Source organism: Heterodontus francisci, chromosome 3 (assembly GCF_036365525.1).
Source record: "Heterodontus francisci isolate sHetFra1 chromosome 3, sHetFra1.hap1, whole genome shotgun sequence".
In the NCBI taxonomy this organism is placed as follows: Eukaryota; Metazoa; Chordata; class Chondrichthyes; order Heterodontiformes; family Heterodontidae; genus Heterodontus; species Heterodontus francisci.
In genome coordinates, this window is record NC_090373.1 from 29,449,692 (window position 1) to 29,469,879 (window position 20,188).

General features: G+C 43.3%; 1 protein-coding gene across 4 annotated transcripts in view; it reads left to right on the forward strand.

Moving 5' to 3' along the window:
- The window catches only part of tbce (tubulin folding cofactor E), a 69,626-nt gene that overhangs the window by 22,911 nt on the left and 26,527 nt on the right, over positions 1 to 20,188 (forward strand). For all 4 annotated transcript variants that reach the window (XM_068020545.1, XM_068020556.1, XM_068020574.1 and 1 more), the window contains exons 4-10: positions 4,463 to 4,645; positions 8,777 to 8,865; positions 12,149 to 12,248; positions 16,074 to 16,176; positions 16,250 to 16,326; positions 16,823 to 16,918; positions 17,751 to 17,815. In XM_068020545.1, the coding sequence (XP_067876646.1) occupies positions 4,463 to 4,645; positions 8,777 to 8,865; positions 12,149 to 12,248; positions 16,074 to 16,176; positions 16,250 to 16,326; positions 16,823 to 16,918; positions 17,751 to 17,815 (713 nt within the window). The remainder of the gene's footprint in view (positions 1 to 4,462; positions 4,646 to 8,776; positions 8,866 to 12,148; positions 12,249 to 16,073; positions 16,177 to 16,249; positions 16,327 to 16,822; positions 16,919 to 17,750; positions 17,816 to 20,188) is intronic.

Genomic DNA, 20,188 nt, shown 5'->3' on the forward strand with positions numbered 1-20,188 from the left:
ACAGATCTACAGGTTCCAGTCCTCTCTAATACCCAAATGTACTGACCATACTGGGATACAGATCTACAGGTTCCAGTCCTCTCTAATACCCAAATGTACTGACCATACTGGGATACAGATCTACAGGTTCCAGTCCTCTCTCATACCCAAATGTACTGACCATACTGGGATACAGATCTACAGGTTCCAGTCCTCTCTCATACCCAAATGTACTGACCATACTGGGATACAGATCTACAGGTTCCAGTCCTCTCTCATACCCAAATGTACTGACCATACTGGGATACAGATCTACAGGTTCCAGTCCCCTCTCATACCCAAATGTACTGACCATACTGGGATACAGATCTACAGGTTCCAGTCCTCTCTAATACCCAAATGTACTGACCATACTGGGATACAGATCTACAGGTTCCAGTCCTCTCTCATACCCAAATGTACTGACCATACTGGGATACAGATCTACAGGTTCCAGTCCTCTCTCATACCCAAATGTACTGACCATACTGGGATACAGATCTACAGGTTCCAGTCCTCTCTCATACCCAAATGTACTGACCATACTGGGATACAGATCTACAGGTTCCAGTCCCCTCTCATACCCAAATGTACTGACCATACTAGGATAGAGATCCAGAGGTTCCAGTCCTCTCTCATACCCAAATGTACTGACCATACTGGGATACAGATCTACAGGTTCCAGTCCCCTCTCATACCCAAATGTACTGACCATACTAGGATAGAGATCCAGAGGTTCCAGTCCTCTCTCATACCCAAATGTACTGACCATACTGGGATACAGATCTACAGGTTCCAGTCCCCTCTCATACCCAAATGTACTGACCATACTAGGATAGAGATCCAGAGGTTCCAGTCCTCTCTCATACCCAAATGTACTGACCATACTGGGATACAGATCTACAGGTTCCAGTCCCCTCTCATACCCAAATGTACTGACCATACTGGGATACAGATCTACAGGTTCCAGTCCTCTCTCATACCCAAATGTACTGACCATACTGGGATACAGATCTACAGGTTCCAGTCCCCTCTCATACCCAAATGTACTGACCATACTAGGATAGAGATCCAGAGGTTCCAGTCCTCTCTCATACCCAAATGTACTGACCATACTGGGATACAGATCTACAGGTTCCAGTCCCCTCTCATACCCAAATGTACTGACCATACTAGGATAGAGATCCAGAGGTTCCAGTCCTCTCTCATACCCAAATGTACTGACCATACTGGGATACAGATCTACAGGTTCCAGTCCCCTCTCATACCCAAATGTACTGACCATACTAGGATAGAGATCCAGAGGTTCCAGTCCTCTCTCATACCCAAATGTACTGACCATACTGGGATACAGATCTACAGGTTCCAGTCCCCTCTCATACCCAAATGTACTGACCATACTGGGATACAGATCTACAGGTTCCAGTCCCCTCTCATACCCAAATGTACTGACCATACTAGGATAGAGATCCAGAGGTTCCAGTTCTCTCTAATACCCAAATGTACTGACCATACTGGGATACAGATCTACAGGTTCCAGTCCCCTCTCATACCCAAATGTACTGACCATACTAGGATAGAGATCCAGAGGTTCCAGTCCTCTCTCATACCCAAATGTACTGACCCTACTAGGATAGACATCCAGAGGTTCCAGTCCTCTCTCATACCCAAATGTACTGACCATACTGGGATACAGATCTACAGGTTCCAGTCCTTCTAATACCCGAATGTACTGACCATACTGGGATACAGATCTACAGGTTCCAGTCCTCTCTAATACCCAAATGTACTGACCATACTGGGATACGGATCCAGAGGTTCCAGCCCCATTTAATATCCAAATCTACTGACTCGTACTGGCATTTAGATCCAAAGGCGCCAGCCCCTCTAATACCCTCAGATACTGACTTGTATTGCAGTTTAGACCCGCACAATCCAGCCCCTCTGATATCCTAATGTAATGACGTACTCGGATAGAGAGCCGTGGGTCCACCCCTTTTAATGTCCCAAAGGCACTGACTAGTAGTGGGGTTTAGATCTACAGGTTCCAGCCCCCTCTGGTACATTTGCTAATTAATATTATACATCTTTGAAGTACATTTGTATTGTGTATAAGGTGCTTTCTACTAAAATTTGTGCATATGGTTAAAGCAGGGTTGCCAATGCCACGCCTGTGGCTTATTCATTGATTCCTTTTGGGCAGCACTAAATTACTGAATCGTAAATCCTAATGTCCATGAATTCACAATACCACTTGGGCGGCACAGTGGCGCAGTGGTTAGCACCGCAGCCTCACAGCTCCAGTGACCCGGATTCAATTCTGGGTACTGCCTGTGTGGAGTTTGCAAGTTCTACGTGTCTGCGTGGGTTTCCTCCGGGTGCTCCGGTTTCCTCCCACATGCCAAAGACTTGCAGTTTGATAGGTAATTGGCCATTAGCAATTGCCCCTAGTATAGGTAGGTGGTAGGGAAATATAGGGACAGGTGGGGATGTAGTAGGAATATGGAATTAGTGTAGGATTAGAATAAATGGGTGGTTGATGGTCGGCACAAACTCGGTGGGCCGAAGGGCCTGTTTCAGTGCTGTATCTCTAAACTAAACTAAACACTTGGATCAGAGAGGCAGACCTATTTACGTTATGGAGTGCAGCTTATGTGGGAAGATTGGAATATGCAGAGTAAAAGTGACTTAGCAAAACCTGACCAAGAAAAATTAGAAATGATAAAAATTCCATAGTGCAGTTCCTGTGGGCTTGTGGCCTGCCCATGCATTGCATCCCAATGGGGCAGGCTAGGAGGTTACACCCACTTTTCCAAAGGTGGTCCCCCATTACCCTGACTCCTGATTGCTACTGAGTGTTTAGGGTCTGGGACTATCTGGCGAGAAGGCTTCTCGGAGGATAGGTTGGCTCAGACTGCCCTTGCACAACTGCCAGGCACACACCTGGAGAGAGGTCCTCTCCTATCCTCTCATCCATAGATTGGCAGGTAAGTCTTGCAGAGGGAGAGAGGATGAAATTGCAGCAGTAACTTTATTCACTGTAATATTAGTCAGTGACAGATGCCACCCTGATGGACAAGCAGTTACCTCCATATATATAAAAAAAAATTGAGAGAAATGTATGATTAATAAAAGAAAAGGTCAGAAAAATTCATTTTTGGGATGTGGGTGCAGCTGGTAAGGCTGATATTTGTTGCCCAACTCTTGTTGCTGTGAGGGGCTTTCTCCTTGATACACCGCAGGTTTGATACAACTGAGTGGCTTACTTAACTGGCGGGCAGAGTCAACTCCGTTGGTGTGGGATTGGAGTAACATATAGTTCCAGACCGGGTAAGCATGGCAGATTTCCTTCCCTAAAGGGACATTGGTGAACCAGTTGGGTTTTTGGAACAATCTAACAGCTTCACGATCAATTTTACTGAGACCAGCATTTTATTTCCCAGTGTTTTTAAACTGAATTCAAATTCTCAAACTGCCCATGGTGTGATTTGAACTCACGTGGTCTGGATTATAATGACATAACCACTACATCACCATTCCTCGATAGATAGCACATAGTGACATTTTCCTTCAGTATTCATGTAAAAACAAAAACCCTCTCTTCTCCCCCTCCCCATATATAATCTTGCTGTATACCAGCTAGCCTGACCACTGGTTTCGTCATCTCCTGACTGGTTTTGATGCCAGAGGCCGATAGTTCTGGACACTAACTGATTTCCCTTTTGGAGGGGAGTGGGGAAGCGACTGGGAATAAGAGTGAGCACTGGATCCCAATTTGGAAGGCATGCAACAGCTCTAAATACTTACACAAAAACAAGAAATGCTGGATTCACTCAGCAGGTCTGGCAGCATCTGTGGAAAGAGAAGCAGAGTTAACGTTTCGGGTCAGTGACCCTTCTTCGGAACTGACAAATATTAGAAAAGTCACAGATTATAAACAAGTGAGGTGGGGGTTGGGCAAGAGATAACAAATGAGAAGGTGCAGATTGGACCAGGCCACATAGCTGACCAAAAGGTCACGGAGCAAAGGCAAACAATATGTTAATGGTGCGTTGAAAGACAAAGCATTAGTACAGATAAGGTGTGAATACACTGAATATTGAACAGCAGCAAGTGCAAACCTGAAGAAAAACAACCTGAAAAAAACAGTGGGTAAGCAAACTGAACAAACTAAGATGAAATGAAATAAATGCAAAAAAAGATTGTAAAAAATGTAAAAAGGAATGTAAAAAAAAAGGAAGAAAAAATAACTAAAAATGAAAGTAAAGTGGGGGGCTGTCATGCTCTGAAATTATTGAACTCAATGTTCAGTCCGGCAGGCTGTAGTGTGCCTAATCGGTAGATGAGATGCTGTTCCTCGAGCAGCATTTCTTGTTTTTGTTTCAGATTTCCAGCATCCGCAGTATTTTGCTTTTATCTAAATACTTACACCTCTTTGTGTCAGTCACCCCACAGGTGGTTCGTTCATTCGCCCTCAAAAGGCAAATTTCGGAGTCGATTTTCTCTCAGCAGTGAAGGACCGTTATGGGCAGGAGGGCAATCAGGGAATACAGGACTGCCGCGGCAATCCTCTTCGCTGGGGCAAGAAACCTATCGAATTCTTGGGAAACCAAGACGTGAAACAAAGGTAACCATAGAATGACGCAGCACAGAAGGTGGCCATGCGGCCAATCGTGTCTGTGTCAGTTCTTTCAGACACCTACCTAATTAATCACACTCCCACTATTCTTCCAAATGCATGACATATCATCTAGAACACACACACAAGAGAAAACATTCATAAATACATATACTAGCACCGCTTTTTCTAGTATCTTATTGTATTTCCTGTAATGTCCAATTATATTCTTTGCTTTCTGTATTATCCAGACACACATGTAGTTTGCTTTGTTTCATCATCCTTGCAGACTTGGGTTGCCAACTCTGATTAAATGTGTTCTTGGAGGTTACATCGCATGACCTCCTGGCTCCAACCCACACCCCTTTCTCCCTCCCAGTAAAACAGCCTTTATTCCCCATCTCTGATATTGTTTTTGTAAACAGAAAGCTTTTTTTTAAAAATGGGAATTTTGTTGTGAGCAAAAACCCAGGAGAAAACTCATAACAATATCCAGGAAATTCCTTTAATTCTTGGAGACTGTGGGGCAATCCTGGAGGGTTGGCAACCCCAATTTTGACCCTGACTTTTTGGCAGTTAGTGTGTTTCCTGTGTTATGATTATTTATTTAAAACATTTATTGTTAAGTAAGGAAATATGTTGAAGATATGCAAAAGGCAGAACAGTCCAAACAAGCACAGAATTCTTTCCTTTTGGCCTCCTTGTCTCAAGAGACAATGGGTAAGCGCCTAGAGGTGGTCAGTGGTTTGTGGAGCAGCGCCTGGAATGGCTATAAAGGCCAATTCTAGAGTGACAGACTCTTCCACAGTCGCTGCTGGTAAAGTTGTTTGTCGGGGCTGTTACACAGTTGGCTCTCTCCTTGCACTTCTGTTTTTTTTCCTGCCAACTGCTGAGTCTCTTCAACTCGCCTCTGTTCAGCCCCGCCTTTATAGCTGTCTGCCTATTCTGGTGATCGCTGGCAACTGACTCCCACGTCTTGTTGTCAATGTCGCAGGACTTCATGTTGCGTTTGCAAACATCTTTAAAGCGGAGATATGGACGGCCGGTGGGTCTGATACCAGTGACGAGCTCGCTGTACAATACGTCCTTGGGAATCCTGCCATCTTCCATGTGGCTCACATGGCCAAGCCATCTCAAGCACTGCTGGCTCAGTAGGGCATACATGCTGGGGATGTTGGCTGCCTGGAGGACTTATGGGTTGGAAATACAGTCCTGCCACCTGATGTCAAGGATTCTCCGGAGACAGCGAAGATGGAATGCAGTAAGACGTCGCTCTTGGCTGACATATGTTGTCTAGGCCTCGCTGCTATAGAGCAAGGTATTGAGGACACAGGCTTGAAACTCTCGGACCTTTGTGTTCCGTGTCAGTGCGCCATTTTCCCACATCCTCTTGGCCAGTCTGGACATAGCAGCAGATGCCTTTCCCATGCGCTTGTTGATTTCTGCATCGTGAGACAGGTTGCTGGTAATGGTTGAGCCCAGGTAGGTGAACTCTTGAACCACTTCCAGAGTGTGGTCGCCGATATTGATGGATGGAGCATTTCTGATGTCCTGTCCCATGATGTTCGTTTTCTTGAGGCTGATGGTTAGGCCAGATTCGTTGCAGGCAGCTGCAAGCCTGTTGATGAGTCTCTGCAGACACTTTTCTGTGTGGGATGTTAATGCAGCATCTTCAGCAAAGCGGAGTTCCCTGATAAGGACTTCTTGTACTTTGGTCTTCGCTCTACGACGGGCAAGGTTGAACAACCTGCCATCCGATCTAATATTAAGTAAGGAAGTATGTTGAAGATATGCAAAAGGCAGATCAGACCAAACAAGAACAGGATACAATAAACAGATCCACTAACCCATTACATTTCCATTTTTTGTGTGGGAGTTTGAGATGTTGCATTATTGCTTAGCATATGCCTGCTCCTTCAGTGTCAGCCATGGCTCAGTGGGTAGCACTCTGAGTCCGAAGGTTGTGGGTCCAAGTCCCACTTCAAAGTGCATAATCCAGGCTGAGAATCCCAGTGCAATACGGAAAAAATCCTGCACTGTCAGAGGTGCTATCTTTTGGATGAGCCAAGATGCTTGTCTTCCCCCTTAGGTGGACATAAAAGATCCAGTGGCACTACTGAAAGAGCAGAGAGTTCTCCCCAGTGTACTGGCCAACATTTATCCCTCAATCAAAACCACCAAACAAGAGCTGCAGTTTTTGGAAAGGAGGATGAATGGAATGATTTTTTCACCTTCAAGCCTGGATTTTTAATCAGTTTTTTTAGCTCTGCTGGCAGGTCACATGGGTGTGGCGTGTTTGTATTGTGATGCATTGCAGTTGTCTGGGGCAGGCTGGAGTTCCCTGACCATCATTGACTTTATGTCTGTGGTTTTCCCTGCACACCATTCCGAGTGGGAGAATGAATGGTCTAACTGTACTTCAAACCACAGAGCTGCAATTGTATCATATCTTTAGATCATAGTCCAAGCCAGTTGCTGTCCTGTTAAGAATCATCTGTCACTGGGAATGTCCCATCACATCGCAGAAAATGTTACTATAAAATCTTCAAAGCCAAGTTCCGAACGCAGACCAGTCAATTGTAAACGTGAAGTGCTGAACCATTCCTTCGATCACTATAGCAGATAACTAATACATGTGCATAAGTACAGTTAGACTTCATAATTGCAACACGTGCACACTGAACATGACTCGTCTCTGTGCAGGTTTGGAAACCAAGGTGATGAGAAATGTGAGATACGATGATCTGTTTTTTTTAAACTTTTAGGTTGTGCTTGGGGAACAGAATTGTGTTTCACTGTTCCTTCCTTAAATGTCATCTAACTGAAAACCATGGAGTCATTACGGCACTAAAGGAGGCCATTCGGCATATCGAGTCCATGCCAGATCTCTGGAGAGCCGTCCAGTCAGTCCCGCTCCCCCGCTCTATCCCCATAGCCCTGCAAGTTTATTTCCTTCAAGTGCCCATCTAATTTCCTTTTGAAATCATTGATTGTCTCGCTTGTACCACTCTCGTGGGCAGTGCATTCCAGGTCAATACCACTTACTGCATAAAAAAAATTCTTCCTCACATCCCCCCTACATCTCTTGCCCAGCACCTTAAATCTGTGACCCCTAGTCCTTGTACCATCAGCTAATGGGAACAGCTTTTCTTTGCCGACCTATCTAAACCTGTCATAATCTTGTACACCTCTGTCAAATCTCACCTCAATCTCCTTTGCTCCAAGGAGAACAATGCCAGCTTCTCCAACCTAACCTTCTAGCTAAAATCCCCCATCCCTGGAACCATTCTGGTAAATTTCCTTTACACCCTCTCAAAGACTCTCACACACTTTCTCAAGCTCAATAATCTAGTTGGGTCCTAACCAGATCTTTATAGAGGTTCAGCATAACTCCCCTGCTTTTGTACTCAATACCACTATTTATGAAGCCCAGGATCCCCTATGGCTTACTAATTACTCTCTCAATATGTCCTACCACCTTCAAAGATCTATGCACGTGAACCTTCAGGTCCCTCTGTTCCTGCACGCTCTTCAAACTGTGCCATTAAGTCTGTATTGCCTCTCCCTATCCCTTCTGCCAAAACGCATCACCTCACACTTCTCTATATTAAATTCCAACTGCTACTTGTCTGCCCATTTTGCTAGCCTATGTCCTGTTGCAGTCAATTGGTATCATCCTCACTGTTTGCCACATTTCCAAGTTTGGTGTCTTCAGCAAATTTTGAAAAATTGTACTCTGTATTCCAATATCCAAGTCATTTATATATATATCAAAAAAGCAGTGGTCCTAGCATCGAACCTTGTGGAACACCACTGACTACCATTGGCCAGTCTGAAAAACAATCATTTACCATGGCCCAGTTTCCCGTTCTTAAGCCAATTTTTTTATCCAAGCCGATACTGACCCTCCTGTTTTATGAGCCTCAATTTTGTTAACCATTTTGTTAAATACTTTCATAAAATCCATATAGACAACATCCACTGCATTCCCTTCATCAACCTTCTCCGTTACTTCACCACAAAAATTCAATTAGATTTGCCTTTTACAAAAATGGCTTTATAACACAAGTTCCTTTGTTTTTGGTTGCTGGCAGCTTCTAACCATGTCCTACTGTCTCTCTCTGTCTGTCTGTTGTACAGGTGGTTTGATGCATTGCTGATTGTTTCAGTCAGTGGGTGTCAAGTGAGCCATGTCAGTGAAGAGGAGGAGATCTCCAATGTCTGCCCCAGTATCCTTGCAATATTAATTTAGCTGCACTAATTAAAAAGAGAACTGTCTATTATCTGTTAGAAAAAAAAGTGTGATTTTTTAAAACTCATGTCCTAATACATTTGTGAGCTGCTTATACAGTCTTCAGTCCTTTGAAACATATGAGATTGGCAGACAGGAAAAGACCAAGCTGGGCCATCAAGTCTGTCCACACCATGATGGCTGGAGCATCATGACTAGACACATATTCTGTTTGATGTTGTTGTCTGATTTTGTTCATTTGTTGGTATCATCTTCCCAGAAGGTTGACAGCCATGGATCTCCTGTGCTGCCCTTACACAATCTGCACAGGTCAACTACATCCTGTCCATTATATCCATCATCCATTTTCTTCTCTGCTTCCCTCTCTTACGTTTTCTGTTGATCTTAAATTCCAATAATTGTCTCTGTCTACCTTCTGCTCTAATGATGTGACTGAAATATTGTATTTTTCTCTCTTTGATTTTATGCACTAATTTCCCCTTTTCTCCAGCCATTTCCAACACTTCCGTATGAGTCTTTTTGTCTGTGTAGGATATACGGAACATACTGAGGTCTGATAGAGGTCTTTAAAATTATGAAAGGGTTTAAAAGAGTAAACGTAGAGAAGATGATTTTGCTTGTGCAGGAGTCCAAAATCATAGGTTATAAATATAAGGTAGTAATCAAGAAATTCAATTGAGAATTCAGGAGAAACCTCTTTACTCAGAGAGTGGTGAGAATGTGGAATTTGCTACCACGTAGAGTGATTGAGGAAAATGACAGATGTATTTAAGGGGAAGCTAGATAAACAGATGAAGGAGAAAGGAATAGAAGGATATGTTGATGGCGTTAGATGAAGTAGGGCTGGAGGAGGATTGTGTGAAGCATAAACATCAGCATGGACCTGTTGGGCTGAATGACCTGTTTCTGTGCTGTGCATTCCATGTAGTTTTAAAAAAATTTATTCGGTTATAGGGCGGCGCAGTGGTTAGCACCGCAGCCTCACAGCTCCAGGGACCCGGGTTCGATTCTGGGTACTTCCTGTGCGGAGTTTGCAAGTTCTCCCTGTGTCTTTGTGGGTTTTCGCCGGGTGCTCCAGTTTCCTCCCACATCCAAAAGACTTGCAGGTTGATAGGTAAATTGGCCGTTGTAAATTGCCCCTCGTGTAGGGAGGTGATGGGGAATATGGGATTACTGTCTTTCTTTTGGGCCTCCTTATCTCGAGAGACAATGGATACGCGCCTGGAGGTGGTCAGTGGTTTGTGAAGCACTGTAGGATTACTGTAGGATTAGTATAAATGGGTGGTTGTTGGTCGGCACAGACTCGGTGGGCCGTAGGGCCTGTTTCAGTGCTGTATCTCGAAATAAAAAAAAATATATAGCATGCCCTTGTAAATTACTACCATGATATACAACATACCATGAGGCAGACTATGGAGTCTTAGAGTGGGTTGGAATGCCCCTGGCAGATAACTGTGGTGAAGATTTGGCTAACCTCATCTCGCTGTGAGATCCTACAGTTTGCGTAGGTCAATGTGCTTTCGTCCTACATGGTGCCTGGGTTATACAGGGAAGTATTGTCAAAAGATATGTGTCTGTTATATAGTTATAGACGAGAAATGAGGACCGTATTTTGGAGAATTTCTTCTGATTCAGACTCAATGAACACACTGTGAGCCATTGACTAAGGATAGGGCGGCACAGTGGTTAGCACCGCAGCCTCACAGCTGCAGCAACCCGGGTTCAGTTCTGGGTACTTCCTGTGCGGAGTTTGCAAGTTCTCCCTGTGACCACGTGGGTTTTCGCCGGGTGCTCCGGTTTCCTCCCACAGCCAAAGCATTGCAGGTTGATAGGTAGATTGGCCATTGTAAATTGCCCCTAGTGTAGGTAGGTGGTCGGAGAATAGTGGGGATGTGGTAGGGAATAAGGGATTAATGTAGGATTAGTATAAATGGGTGATTGTTGGTCGGTACAGACTCGGTGGGCTGAAGGGCTGTTTCAGTGCTGTATCTCTAAATAAATAAATAAAAATAAAATAGGAGAGTGAGCTACTTGCTTCCACCTGAATGAGATGTGCTGCCATCTGCAGTTGGAGGAGAGCTAGAGCTTCACTTACACCATGGGTATGGAAGTCACTATGGAATGGCTGACTAAATTTAGTCAGCTTTATGCTGACTAAAAGGACCCGTTTTGTCGTCATCAGGCAATAAAAAATTGCATTTATATAGTGCATGTGGAGTTATTAGAATAGGTGACCTAAAGCTTGGCTCCAAGAGCTAGGTTTTAAGGAACATTTTAAAAGAGGAGAGAGAAGTAGACAGACGGAGAGATTTAGGGAGGGAATTCCAGAGCTTAGGGCCACGGCAGCTGCAGGCGCCACCGTAGTTTGTTTCTGATTTCGGTTTTCTTTGCCTGTGGTCAAATCTTCACAGGTTCTGTGGAAGTTGGAAAGTAAAGCTCTTCACTTGGCCAAGGTGAGACTTTATAATCTCTCATTCCCTGCAGTTAAATGCTAACAATGGTCAGAGCTCCTCTTGAGGCAATCCTCAGTACCTGCACCCAACCACAAGGTGCATCAGGTTCCTGGGCACTGAGCCAAATGGTTTACTGCCAACCCGTCAGTGGAGTCATCAGTCTGCTTAGTGAGGCTCTGCATCAGGAAATTGTCTCCTAACACAGTGCTCACAGAGAGACGATCTGGGATATTGGAACATACCCCTTCAACCAGCAGATGGAGCAATTGGAGTGCATCATGCATATCATGTGCGCCTTTCTTCAAGCCCTACTGCTACCCTGGCTGAGAGCAGCTAACCTGCAGCCATCCTGGTCTGTCCTGGTCAGCCACTCAATGTAAACGCACAGAGGCCATCTGGGATATTGGATCCAACCGTTTTGATAACTTGAAGACCGTCTTGCTGCTGTAAAGATAAGTTGTCTTTTTAATTCTACAATTCCATTGCTGTTTGTGCAATCTTGCTGTGCACAAATTGGCTGCCATGTTTCCCTATATTACAACACTTCAAAAAATACTTCATTGGCTCTGAACTGTTTTGGAATGCCCTGTGGTTGTGAAAGGCACTACAGAAATATAAGTTCTTTATTTACCTCTGGCATACTTCATACCTATCTTAATGAGGTTAAGTGACCAACTCGCTGTTGTATATTGCTTCGCAGATGATGAGTTCGTGGTCCCAGCATAATTATTGCAAGATGGGGGAATCATGCCTTGATTGCAGATGATGTAGGTTTGTCAAATCTATTCCTTCACCATGTTCTTTCAGATATTATAGAACTGGATTTGTCCAAGAACCTGCTTGCTTCCTGGGATAAGGTAGCACAAATTACTCGGCACTTAAGGAAACTCGAACATCTTGATCTAAGGTATGGAATCTGTGTAGATTACTGAAGGGCTAGCGATGCTTTCAGAAACGGCTGGTATCTCAGATTGATTTTATTTCTTGTGGGGAGTCTGGAATCAAAACAAAAAGCAATGGGTGCAAGAAAATAGTGAATAACCCAATTCCCAGTGAAGCTCTCCTGGTTAAGGTTTCTTGTATGTTTGACTATTAAGGGAGAAATAACCTTAAAATTAGAGCTAGGCTTTTCATGGATGAAAGGGTAATGGAAATCTGGAACTCTGTCTCCCAAAAAGCAGTTGAGGCTGCGGATCAGTTGAAAATTTCTGAACTGAGATTGGTAGATTTTTGTTAAGCAAGGATACAAGAACCAACACGGGTAGATGGAGTGCAGATACAGATCAGACATGAATGGTAGAACTGGTTCAAGGGCCTGAATAGACTACTTCCGTTCCAATGTTCCTATTAATTGAGGCTGTTTATGAAATCCTGCACAAACCTTTTGTCAGTCATCAGTGCAAGATACCTGATTCTTTTCAGGGTGACTTATGTGTTCAATGGTGCATCTACCCAGAGGGAATACAGATATTCTCTTGCCTTAACATAAATGGCCTAACAGAAGCATGGAGCCGTAACTTCTTTTATCTGGTTCTGACAAAAGTGTCTTCAAATTTAATGAAGACTGTGTACATAAGTGTACATTGAAATATATTTTATGAAGTGATCATATGATTACAAGTACATTCACATGCATATTTTAGGAGGTGTCAGGTAGCACATTTGGTAATCAGAAAACTGTGGAGTTCAGCCTCACTCCAGAGACCTGAGCGTATAATCCAGGCTGACACTCATTGTGCAGTACTGAGGGAGTGCTGCAGCGTTGAAGATGTTTCTGATGAGACTTTAAACCAAGGCCCCATCTGCCCTCTCAGGTGTACATAAAAGGTCCCACAGCCACTATTCGAAGAAGAGCCAGAGGTATTCTCCCTGGTGCCCTGGACAACATTTATACCACAACCAACGCCATCAAAAACAGATTATCTGATCATTAATTTCATTGCTGGTTAGTGGGATCTTGCTGTGTACACATTGGCTGCCATGTTTTCCTACATTACATGGGGCAGTATTTGCCTTTACTAGCCTCGTGCAAAGGTTGACTTGGGACTGCTATGTTTTGCTAGGCTATGATACTGAATATTATCAACTTAATCTGGTGTCAAATCCCCACACTTATGATCAATAAAAGGCACATTTGCAGTAAATAATATTAAAAAGTTAACTGAAGAATTAAGTGATAGAAAGCACAGGGTAAATCACATCAAATGATTGTAAAAGTCATGAATGGGAATGAGAAAGAGGGATGTTAACTAGCAAAGATTGTATGTGATAGAATGGGATTTTTTTAATAGAAGATTTCAATTGGCTTTTAACTAGACAATCTAGTGATTGTTATGATTGGTGATTATATAATTGGGGCTCTCAAAGGGATGCTCATGATCATTTTCAACACTTAGACTCTGCAATGTTAGGTCAGATGTTGTCTCATTGTATTAGTTGCATATTTTCATTCATAGGAAATGAGGCTGGTTTTATTTCCAGCATTATGTCAGATTCATAACTGATTTCAGATTGGATTATATGAGATTCCTATACTGTTCAGAAACTTTTCTTTCCCCAGACCATGACCTAAAAGCCTGTTGGCAAAGGGAAAAGCACCTCTGTTTCTCTGGGCAACATCTGGAATAGTACTTGTGTTCCTATTGTGACCTGAGAGCTCAGGGTGACAGACGGGTTAAGTGCTCCAAGCTACCCTGTGTCTTTTGAAACCTATTTCAGTCCTTGGCTGTTCCCTTGTACATGGAGGTTGACTTTGAATGTTGGGGTCCCTGCCTTTGGTATGCTGTTCTTTCAACCCCTGTGTATCCCTCTCCCAGCCTCTCACTGACCCCCTTCAAGGATGATGTGGTTCAGAACTACTTCCTGTGACTTCTCATTCAACAGTTCTTGTTGCTTATTGTTAAATACCTATCAGTAAAGGCTGAACAGGCTAGGAGTTTTTTCTTTAGAAAGGAGAAGGCTGAGGAGTGATGGAGGCCCTTAAAATTATGAAGGGGTTTGATAGGACAGATGTAGAGAAGACGTTCCCACCTGTGGAGGAGTCCAAAACTGTCATAAATATAAGAATGACACTACCATCAGAAGCAGCTGAGGTGAATCGAATAGATGCATTTAAGGGGAAGCTAGATAAACCCACAAGGGAGAAAGGTTCAGAAGAGGCCCCAATTATTCACAATCTATATTCGTTATTTGGATGCGGGGACCAAATGTTATATTTCCAAATTTGCTGATGACACAAAACTAGGTGGGAATGTGAGTTGTGAGGAGGATGCAAAGAGGATTCAAGAAGAGGATTCAAGGGGATTTAGACAGGCTACATGAAAGGGCAATAACATGGCAGATGGAATGTAATGTGGAAAAATGTGAAGTTATCTTTGGTAGGAAAAACAGAAATGCCAAGTATTTCTTTAAATGGTGAGAGATTGAGAAGTGTTGATGACCAAAGGGACCTGAAAACTAACATGCAGGTACAGCAAGCAATTAGGAGGGCAAATGGTATGTTGGCCTTTATTGCAAGAGGATTTGAGTATAGGAGTCTAGCTGCAGATGTATGGAGCCTTGGTGAGACCGCACCTGGAGTATTGTGTACAGTTTTGGTTTCCTTACCTAAAGAAGGATATACTTGCCATAGAGGGAGTGCAGTGAAGATTTACCAGACTGATTCTGGGATGGTGGAATTGTCCTTTGAGGAGACTGGACCTATATTGTCTAGAGTTTAGAAGAATGAGAGGTGATCTCATTGAAGCATACAAAATTCTTACAGGGCTCAATAGGGTAGATGCAGGAAGGATGTTTCCCCTGGTTGGAGGTTTGTCTAGAACCAGGGGACACAGTCTCAGAATAAGGGGTAGGCCATTTAGGACTGTGATGAGTAGGAATTTCTTCACTCAGAGGGTGGTGAACCTTTGGAATTCTTTGCCCCAGAGAGCTGTGGAGGCTCAGCCATTGAGTATATTCAAGACAGAAATCGATAGATTTCTAGATATTAAAGATATCAAGGGATAAGGGGATAGTGCAGGAAAATGGCGTTGAGGTAGAAGATCAGTCATGATCTAGTTGAATGGTGGAGCAGGATCAGGGGCTGAATGGCCTACTTCTGTTCCTATGTTCCAGTGAGATGAAGAGGGGTGGGAGGAGGCTCGTGAGGAGGCCTGCATGGACCAGTTAGGCTGAATGCCTTGTTTCTGCGCTGTATGCTCTATGTACGACACGGCCTAGAATAGGCAGTGAAACAGGTTGGGATCGCATAACTACATAGAGGTTCAATTTCCTTGAAGGGCAAAGTTCCCTGTGAGGTCTCCCACCCCACCCAGGATATGCTCACTTTTATACATGGAATTGTACTATGCATAATGAAAGTTGCTAATCTCACGTTCACTGCCATCTGATCCTGATTAGTAGAAAGTACCATCAAAGGTATAATTAAGACTTTTGTGCATTGAACTTTTCTTTGCATTTGCCAATCATGTAATATCTGAAATACTTCCTGTATGTTTGCAGATGTAAAGAATAGGTCTTTCAACGAAAAAGTGAATTTGTTTGGGTAATGTGAGGATGATGTAACTGATGTTCTGTCCAACCGGACAAGAACATCCTTGGTTCAATGAGTGTTTTTGCCGGCTTAGTGATCCATCTATTCTTACTTGAGCTATTAAGATTCCTGAGAGAACCTCCATGGCAGCATGTTTTCCTATCTACTCATATGTGGTTTTCTTTCTTTCTCTTTCACCAGTCAAAACAAGTTGGCGATTGTTTCCAATCCAGTCTCGCTGTCTGATGCATTTGCCAACCTGAAAGCATTAGCTATTCAACACAATGGACTGACGTGGGCCCAGGTAACACAGGTGTTGTCTTTGCTTGAACAGGATGATGTGATGTGGCACACAGCTGACTCTGATCTCTTCGCAGGTCCTGGAATGTGCACCAATGTGGCCAGTGCTCGAAAGGGCCCACCTGTCATCTAACGCCATTTCTGTGTTAGAAAGGTAAAGCTAATTATTGGCCCACATTCGCCATGCATCGAGATTCACACCTTGAAACACCTTACATTGATAGCAGTGTGTCAGCTACAACAAATCCACTACATAACTAACTCACCTCAAATACTTTTGGCCTTTTTTTCCCACTTTACCTCCACTGCATTGTCAGGGAGCTAGTAGAAGTGCAGATAATTGGGCTAAATAGGACTGTGCTACTCTGATCAAACCAGTAACTTTAGATTGGGCCTGGAATTATATTCCGCTCCACTAGCATTAGATTTTGGTCACGATTCTCTTCTGTATATTTATCACCATGCACCTAAATCATCTTAACGTTTCGACTATTGAATCTTTGAATATTCATCAAATTTCATACTTAAATCTGCAGCGAAATTTTTTCTCTTTGGTGCTTGTTTTATATGCAACTGATATTTGTATTTTCTTTTTCTATCTGTTATTTCATCTCTTTCTGTGTATCGTCAACCCTGTGCCTTGTTTCTAGGCCTGTCGGTGTTCTGCAGTCCTTGACGTTACTGGATCTCAGCTCCAATCCACTGGCTGATGAGAATCAACTGGTGCACATTGCTTATTTGCCAAGGTTAGCTGATGTCCTTCCTTTGTGTTGGAGCTCGCAGTTCAAGTAACAATATGTAACCCAACTTCACCATTACTGGCCATGCAAAGGGCCTGTGTACAAACCTTTTATTGTTTTTTATAGCCAACAATGCATAAAAGTAGTGCCATTTTTCTTTTTCATAAATTAACTTCATTTGGTAATAATCCAAAGCACTATGTATTTTATGATAAATCACTCTATTGTATCTTATTTTTTAGATTAGTTTTCCATTGCTACTTTTCATTGGCACTTTCAAAGGCTCACAGATTTGCTGTGTGCAAATCAGCTGCTGTGTTTCCTACATTACAGCAATGATTACGCTTCAAAAATACTTTAAAACACTTTGGGACGTCCTAAGGTTGTGAATGGCGCTACAGAAATGCAAGTTCATTTGTTCGTTATTGCATTTTCTTTCCTCTTTTCCCTGTATAAACCCCTGAGCTAAGGCACTCCCTCTTCTAATAACTATCTACATGGGAAAAAATTCAAACCTCATGCTACAGTTCTGCATTGTCCTCAGTGCTGCCTCCTGCAAGCAAAGAAACAGAGTGCACCTTAGGACCTGGGGGAAACTCATCTGACCACCAGTGCACCACTTCAGGTGACTGTCCTCCCGGGAGGGTGGCAATTCCTCCACATGAGGCTTCCATTTCATTCAGTGACTGTGGGGAATACTTGTAATAATTAAATTACAGTAATACTCGCAGCATGGAACCTGGCCTCTTCAATCCTGGTTCATGTAAATCTGATTTTAATGATCTCTGTATTCTGCTACAGTTTGGTGTACCAGTCTCAATCCTCTTTGTCATTTCAGATTGGAGCAGCTCATATTGTCAAACACTGGGTTAACCTCACTGCATTTTGATGATATTCTTCCAGGTATATGAATTTTATGAACTTTTTCTTTAGCCCTTCTCCCTTCCTCCATTGACCATGAGAACTCGTGCCAGCAGCTTCCTGGAACCTCTCCGCAGTATCTGCTTTTCCCATGTGAATCTGGGCATCTTAGCCATGTCCATTCTTGACACTGCTCAATATTCCACCTGTGCTGGCACTGGATAATGGTTAAAAGCAAGACCACTGGTCAGTTCTTGTCCTATATGGACGTTACCAGGTTCTGTAGTGTATTTTCTAACTGAGCCATTGGGGAGCTTCTGGTTAATTCAGGTATTGAGTTACATTCTTCCCTCTGTGACTTTCCACTATCCCGTGCAACCCTCTGTGGTCAAGGTGCTAATCTTCTTCCAGTGCTCCCTGAATGATCTCTAAGGAGATGGGCAAAGACATCTGGTGACTTTGCCTTCTGCCTTGGCATTTGGAGAACTGCCTCTTGTTGATCTACCAGAACATGTCATACTTCAGATCAATGCCGTGTAATTGCATTGAGAGTGCAGTGGGATCCGGGCTTGCCATACGAACATACGAATTAGGAGCAGAAGTAGGCCATTCGGCCCCTAGAGTCCGGTCTGCCATTCAATAAGATCATGGCTGATCTGTTTGTGTTTCGAATTCCACACTCCCATCTACCCCTGATACCCCTTGATTCCCTTTCCTAACAAGAATCTGTCTACCTCCACCTTAAAAATGTTCCTGCCTCCACCACCTTCTGAGAGAGTTCCAAAATCGCACAAACATTTCTCTTCGTCTCTGTCCTAACAGGGCGTCCCCTAATTTTAAAACAGTGCCCCCTAGTTCTGGACTCACCCACAAGAGGAAACGTCCTCCCCACATCCACCATGACAAGACCATTCAGGATCTTATAAACTTCAATCAAGTCTCCCCTCTCTCTTCTAAGCTCTAATGAAAACAAGCCCAGTCTGTCCGACCTTTCCTCATAAGACAACCTGCTCATTCCAGGTATCAATCTAGTAAACCTCCTCTGAACCACCTCCAACGCATTTACATCCTTCCTTAAATAAGGAGACCAAAACTGCACACAGTATTCGAATGTGGTCTCACCAATGCCCTGTATAACTGAAGACTGTATAACATCCTTACTTTTCAATTCCTTTCGTAATAAGGATAGCATTCCATTAATCTTCTTTATTACTTGTTGTACCTGTATACTAACTTTTTGTGACTTCTGCACTGGAACACCTAAATCCCTCTGCACCTTGGAATTTTCTGGTCGTTCTCCGTTTAAGTAATACTCTGCTTTTTATTTTTCCTGCCAAAGTGAACAACTTTGCATTTTCCCACATTATACTCCATCTGCCAGATTTTTGCCCACTCCCTCAACCTATCTACATCGGTCTGCAACCTCCTTATGTCCTCTTTAAAACATACTTTCCTACCTTCCTTCGTGTCATCTGCAAATTTAGCTACCATGCCATCACTCCCCTTATCTAAGTCATTGATATAAATTGTAAAGGGTTGAGGCCCCAGCACAGACTGCTGCAGGACTCCACTCATCACATTCTGCCAGTCAGAAAAGGACCCATTTATGCATACTCTGTATTCTGCCAGCCAGCCAATCTTCTGTCCATGCTAATATGTTACCCTCTGCACCAGGAGCTTCTACTTTGCGCAATGACCTTTTTTGTGGCACCTTGTCAAATGCCTTCTGGAAATCCAAGTACAGTACAGCAACAGGCTTCCCTTTATCCACAGCACATGCCACTCTTTCAAAGAACTCCAACAAATTGGTTAAACATGATTTCCCTTTCTCAAAACCGTGCTGACTATTCCCGATTACCTTGGGTTTTTCGAAGTGCCCAGCTACAACCTCCTTAATGATCGATTCTAACATCTTCCCCACTACAGACATCTAGCTAACTGGCCTATAGTTACCTGTTTTCTGCCTCCCCCCCAACCCACCCCTTTTTGAATAGCGGGGTTATATTTGCTACTTTCCAGTCTGATGGAACCTTTCCAGAATCTAGCAAATTTTGAAAAATTAACCAATGCATCTCCTACCTCTTTAGCCACCTCTTTTAAGATCCTTGGATGAAATCCATTAGGACCCGGGGACTTGTCAGTCCGCAGCTCCATCAGTTTGCTCAGTCCCGTTTCCCTGGTGATTGTAATTTCACCAAGTTCCTCTCTTCCTTCCAGTTCCTGATTTCAGCTATTGGCGGAATGTTTTTTGTATCCTCGATAGTGAAAACACAAGCAAAGTATTTGTTCATTTCATTTGCCATTTCCTTATTATCTACTATTAGCTCCCCATTCCCTCTCTCTAGAGGACCAACACTCACTTTACTTACTCTTTTCTTTTTTAAATACCTGTAGAAACTCTTGCTATCCATTTTT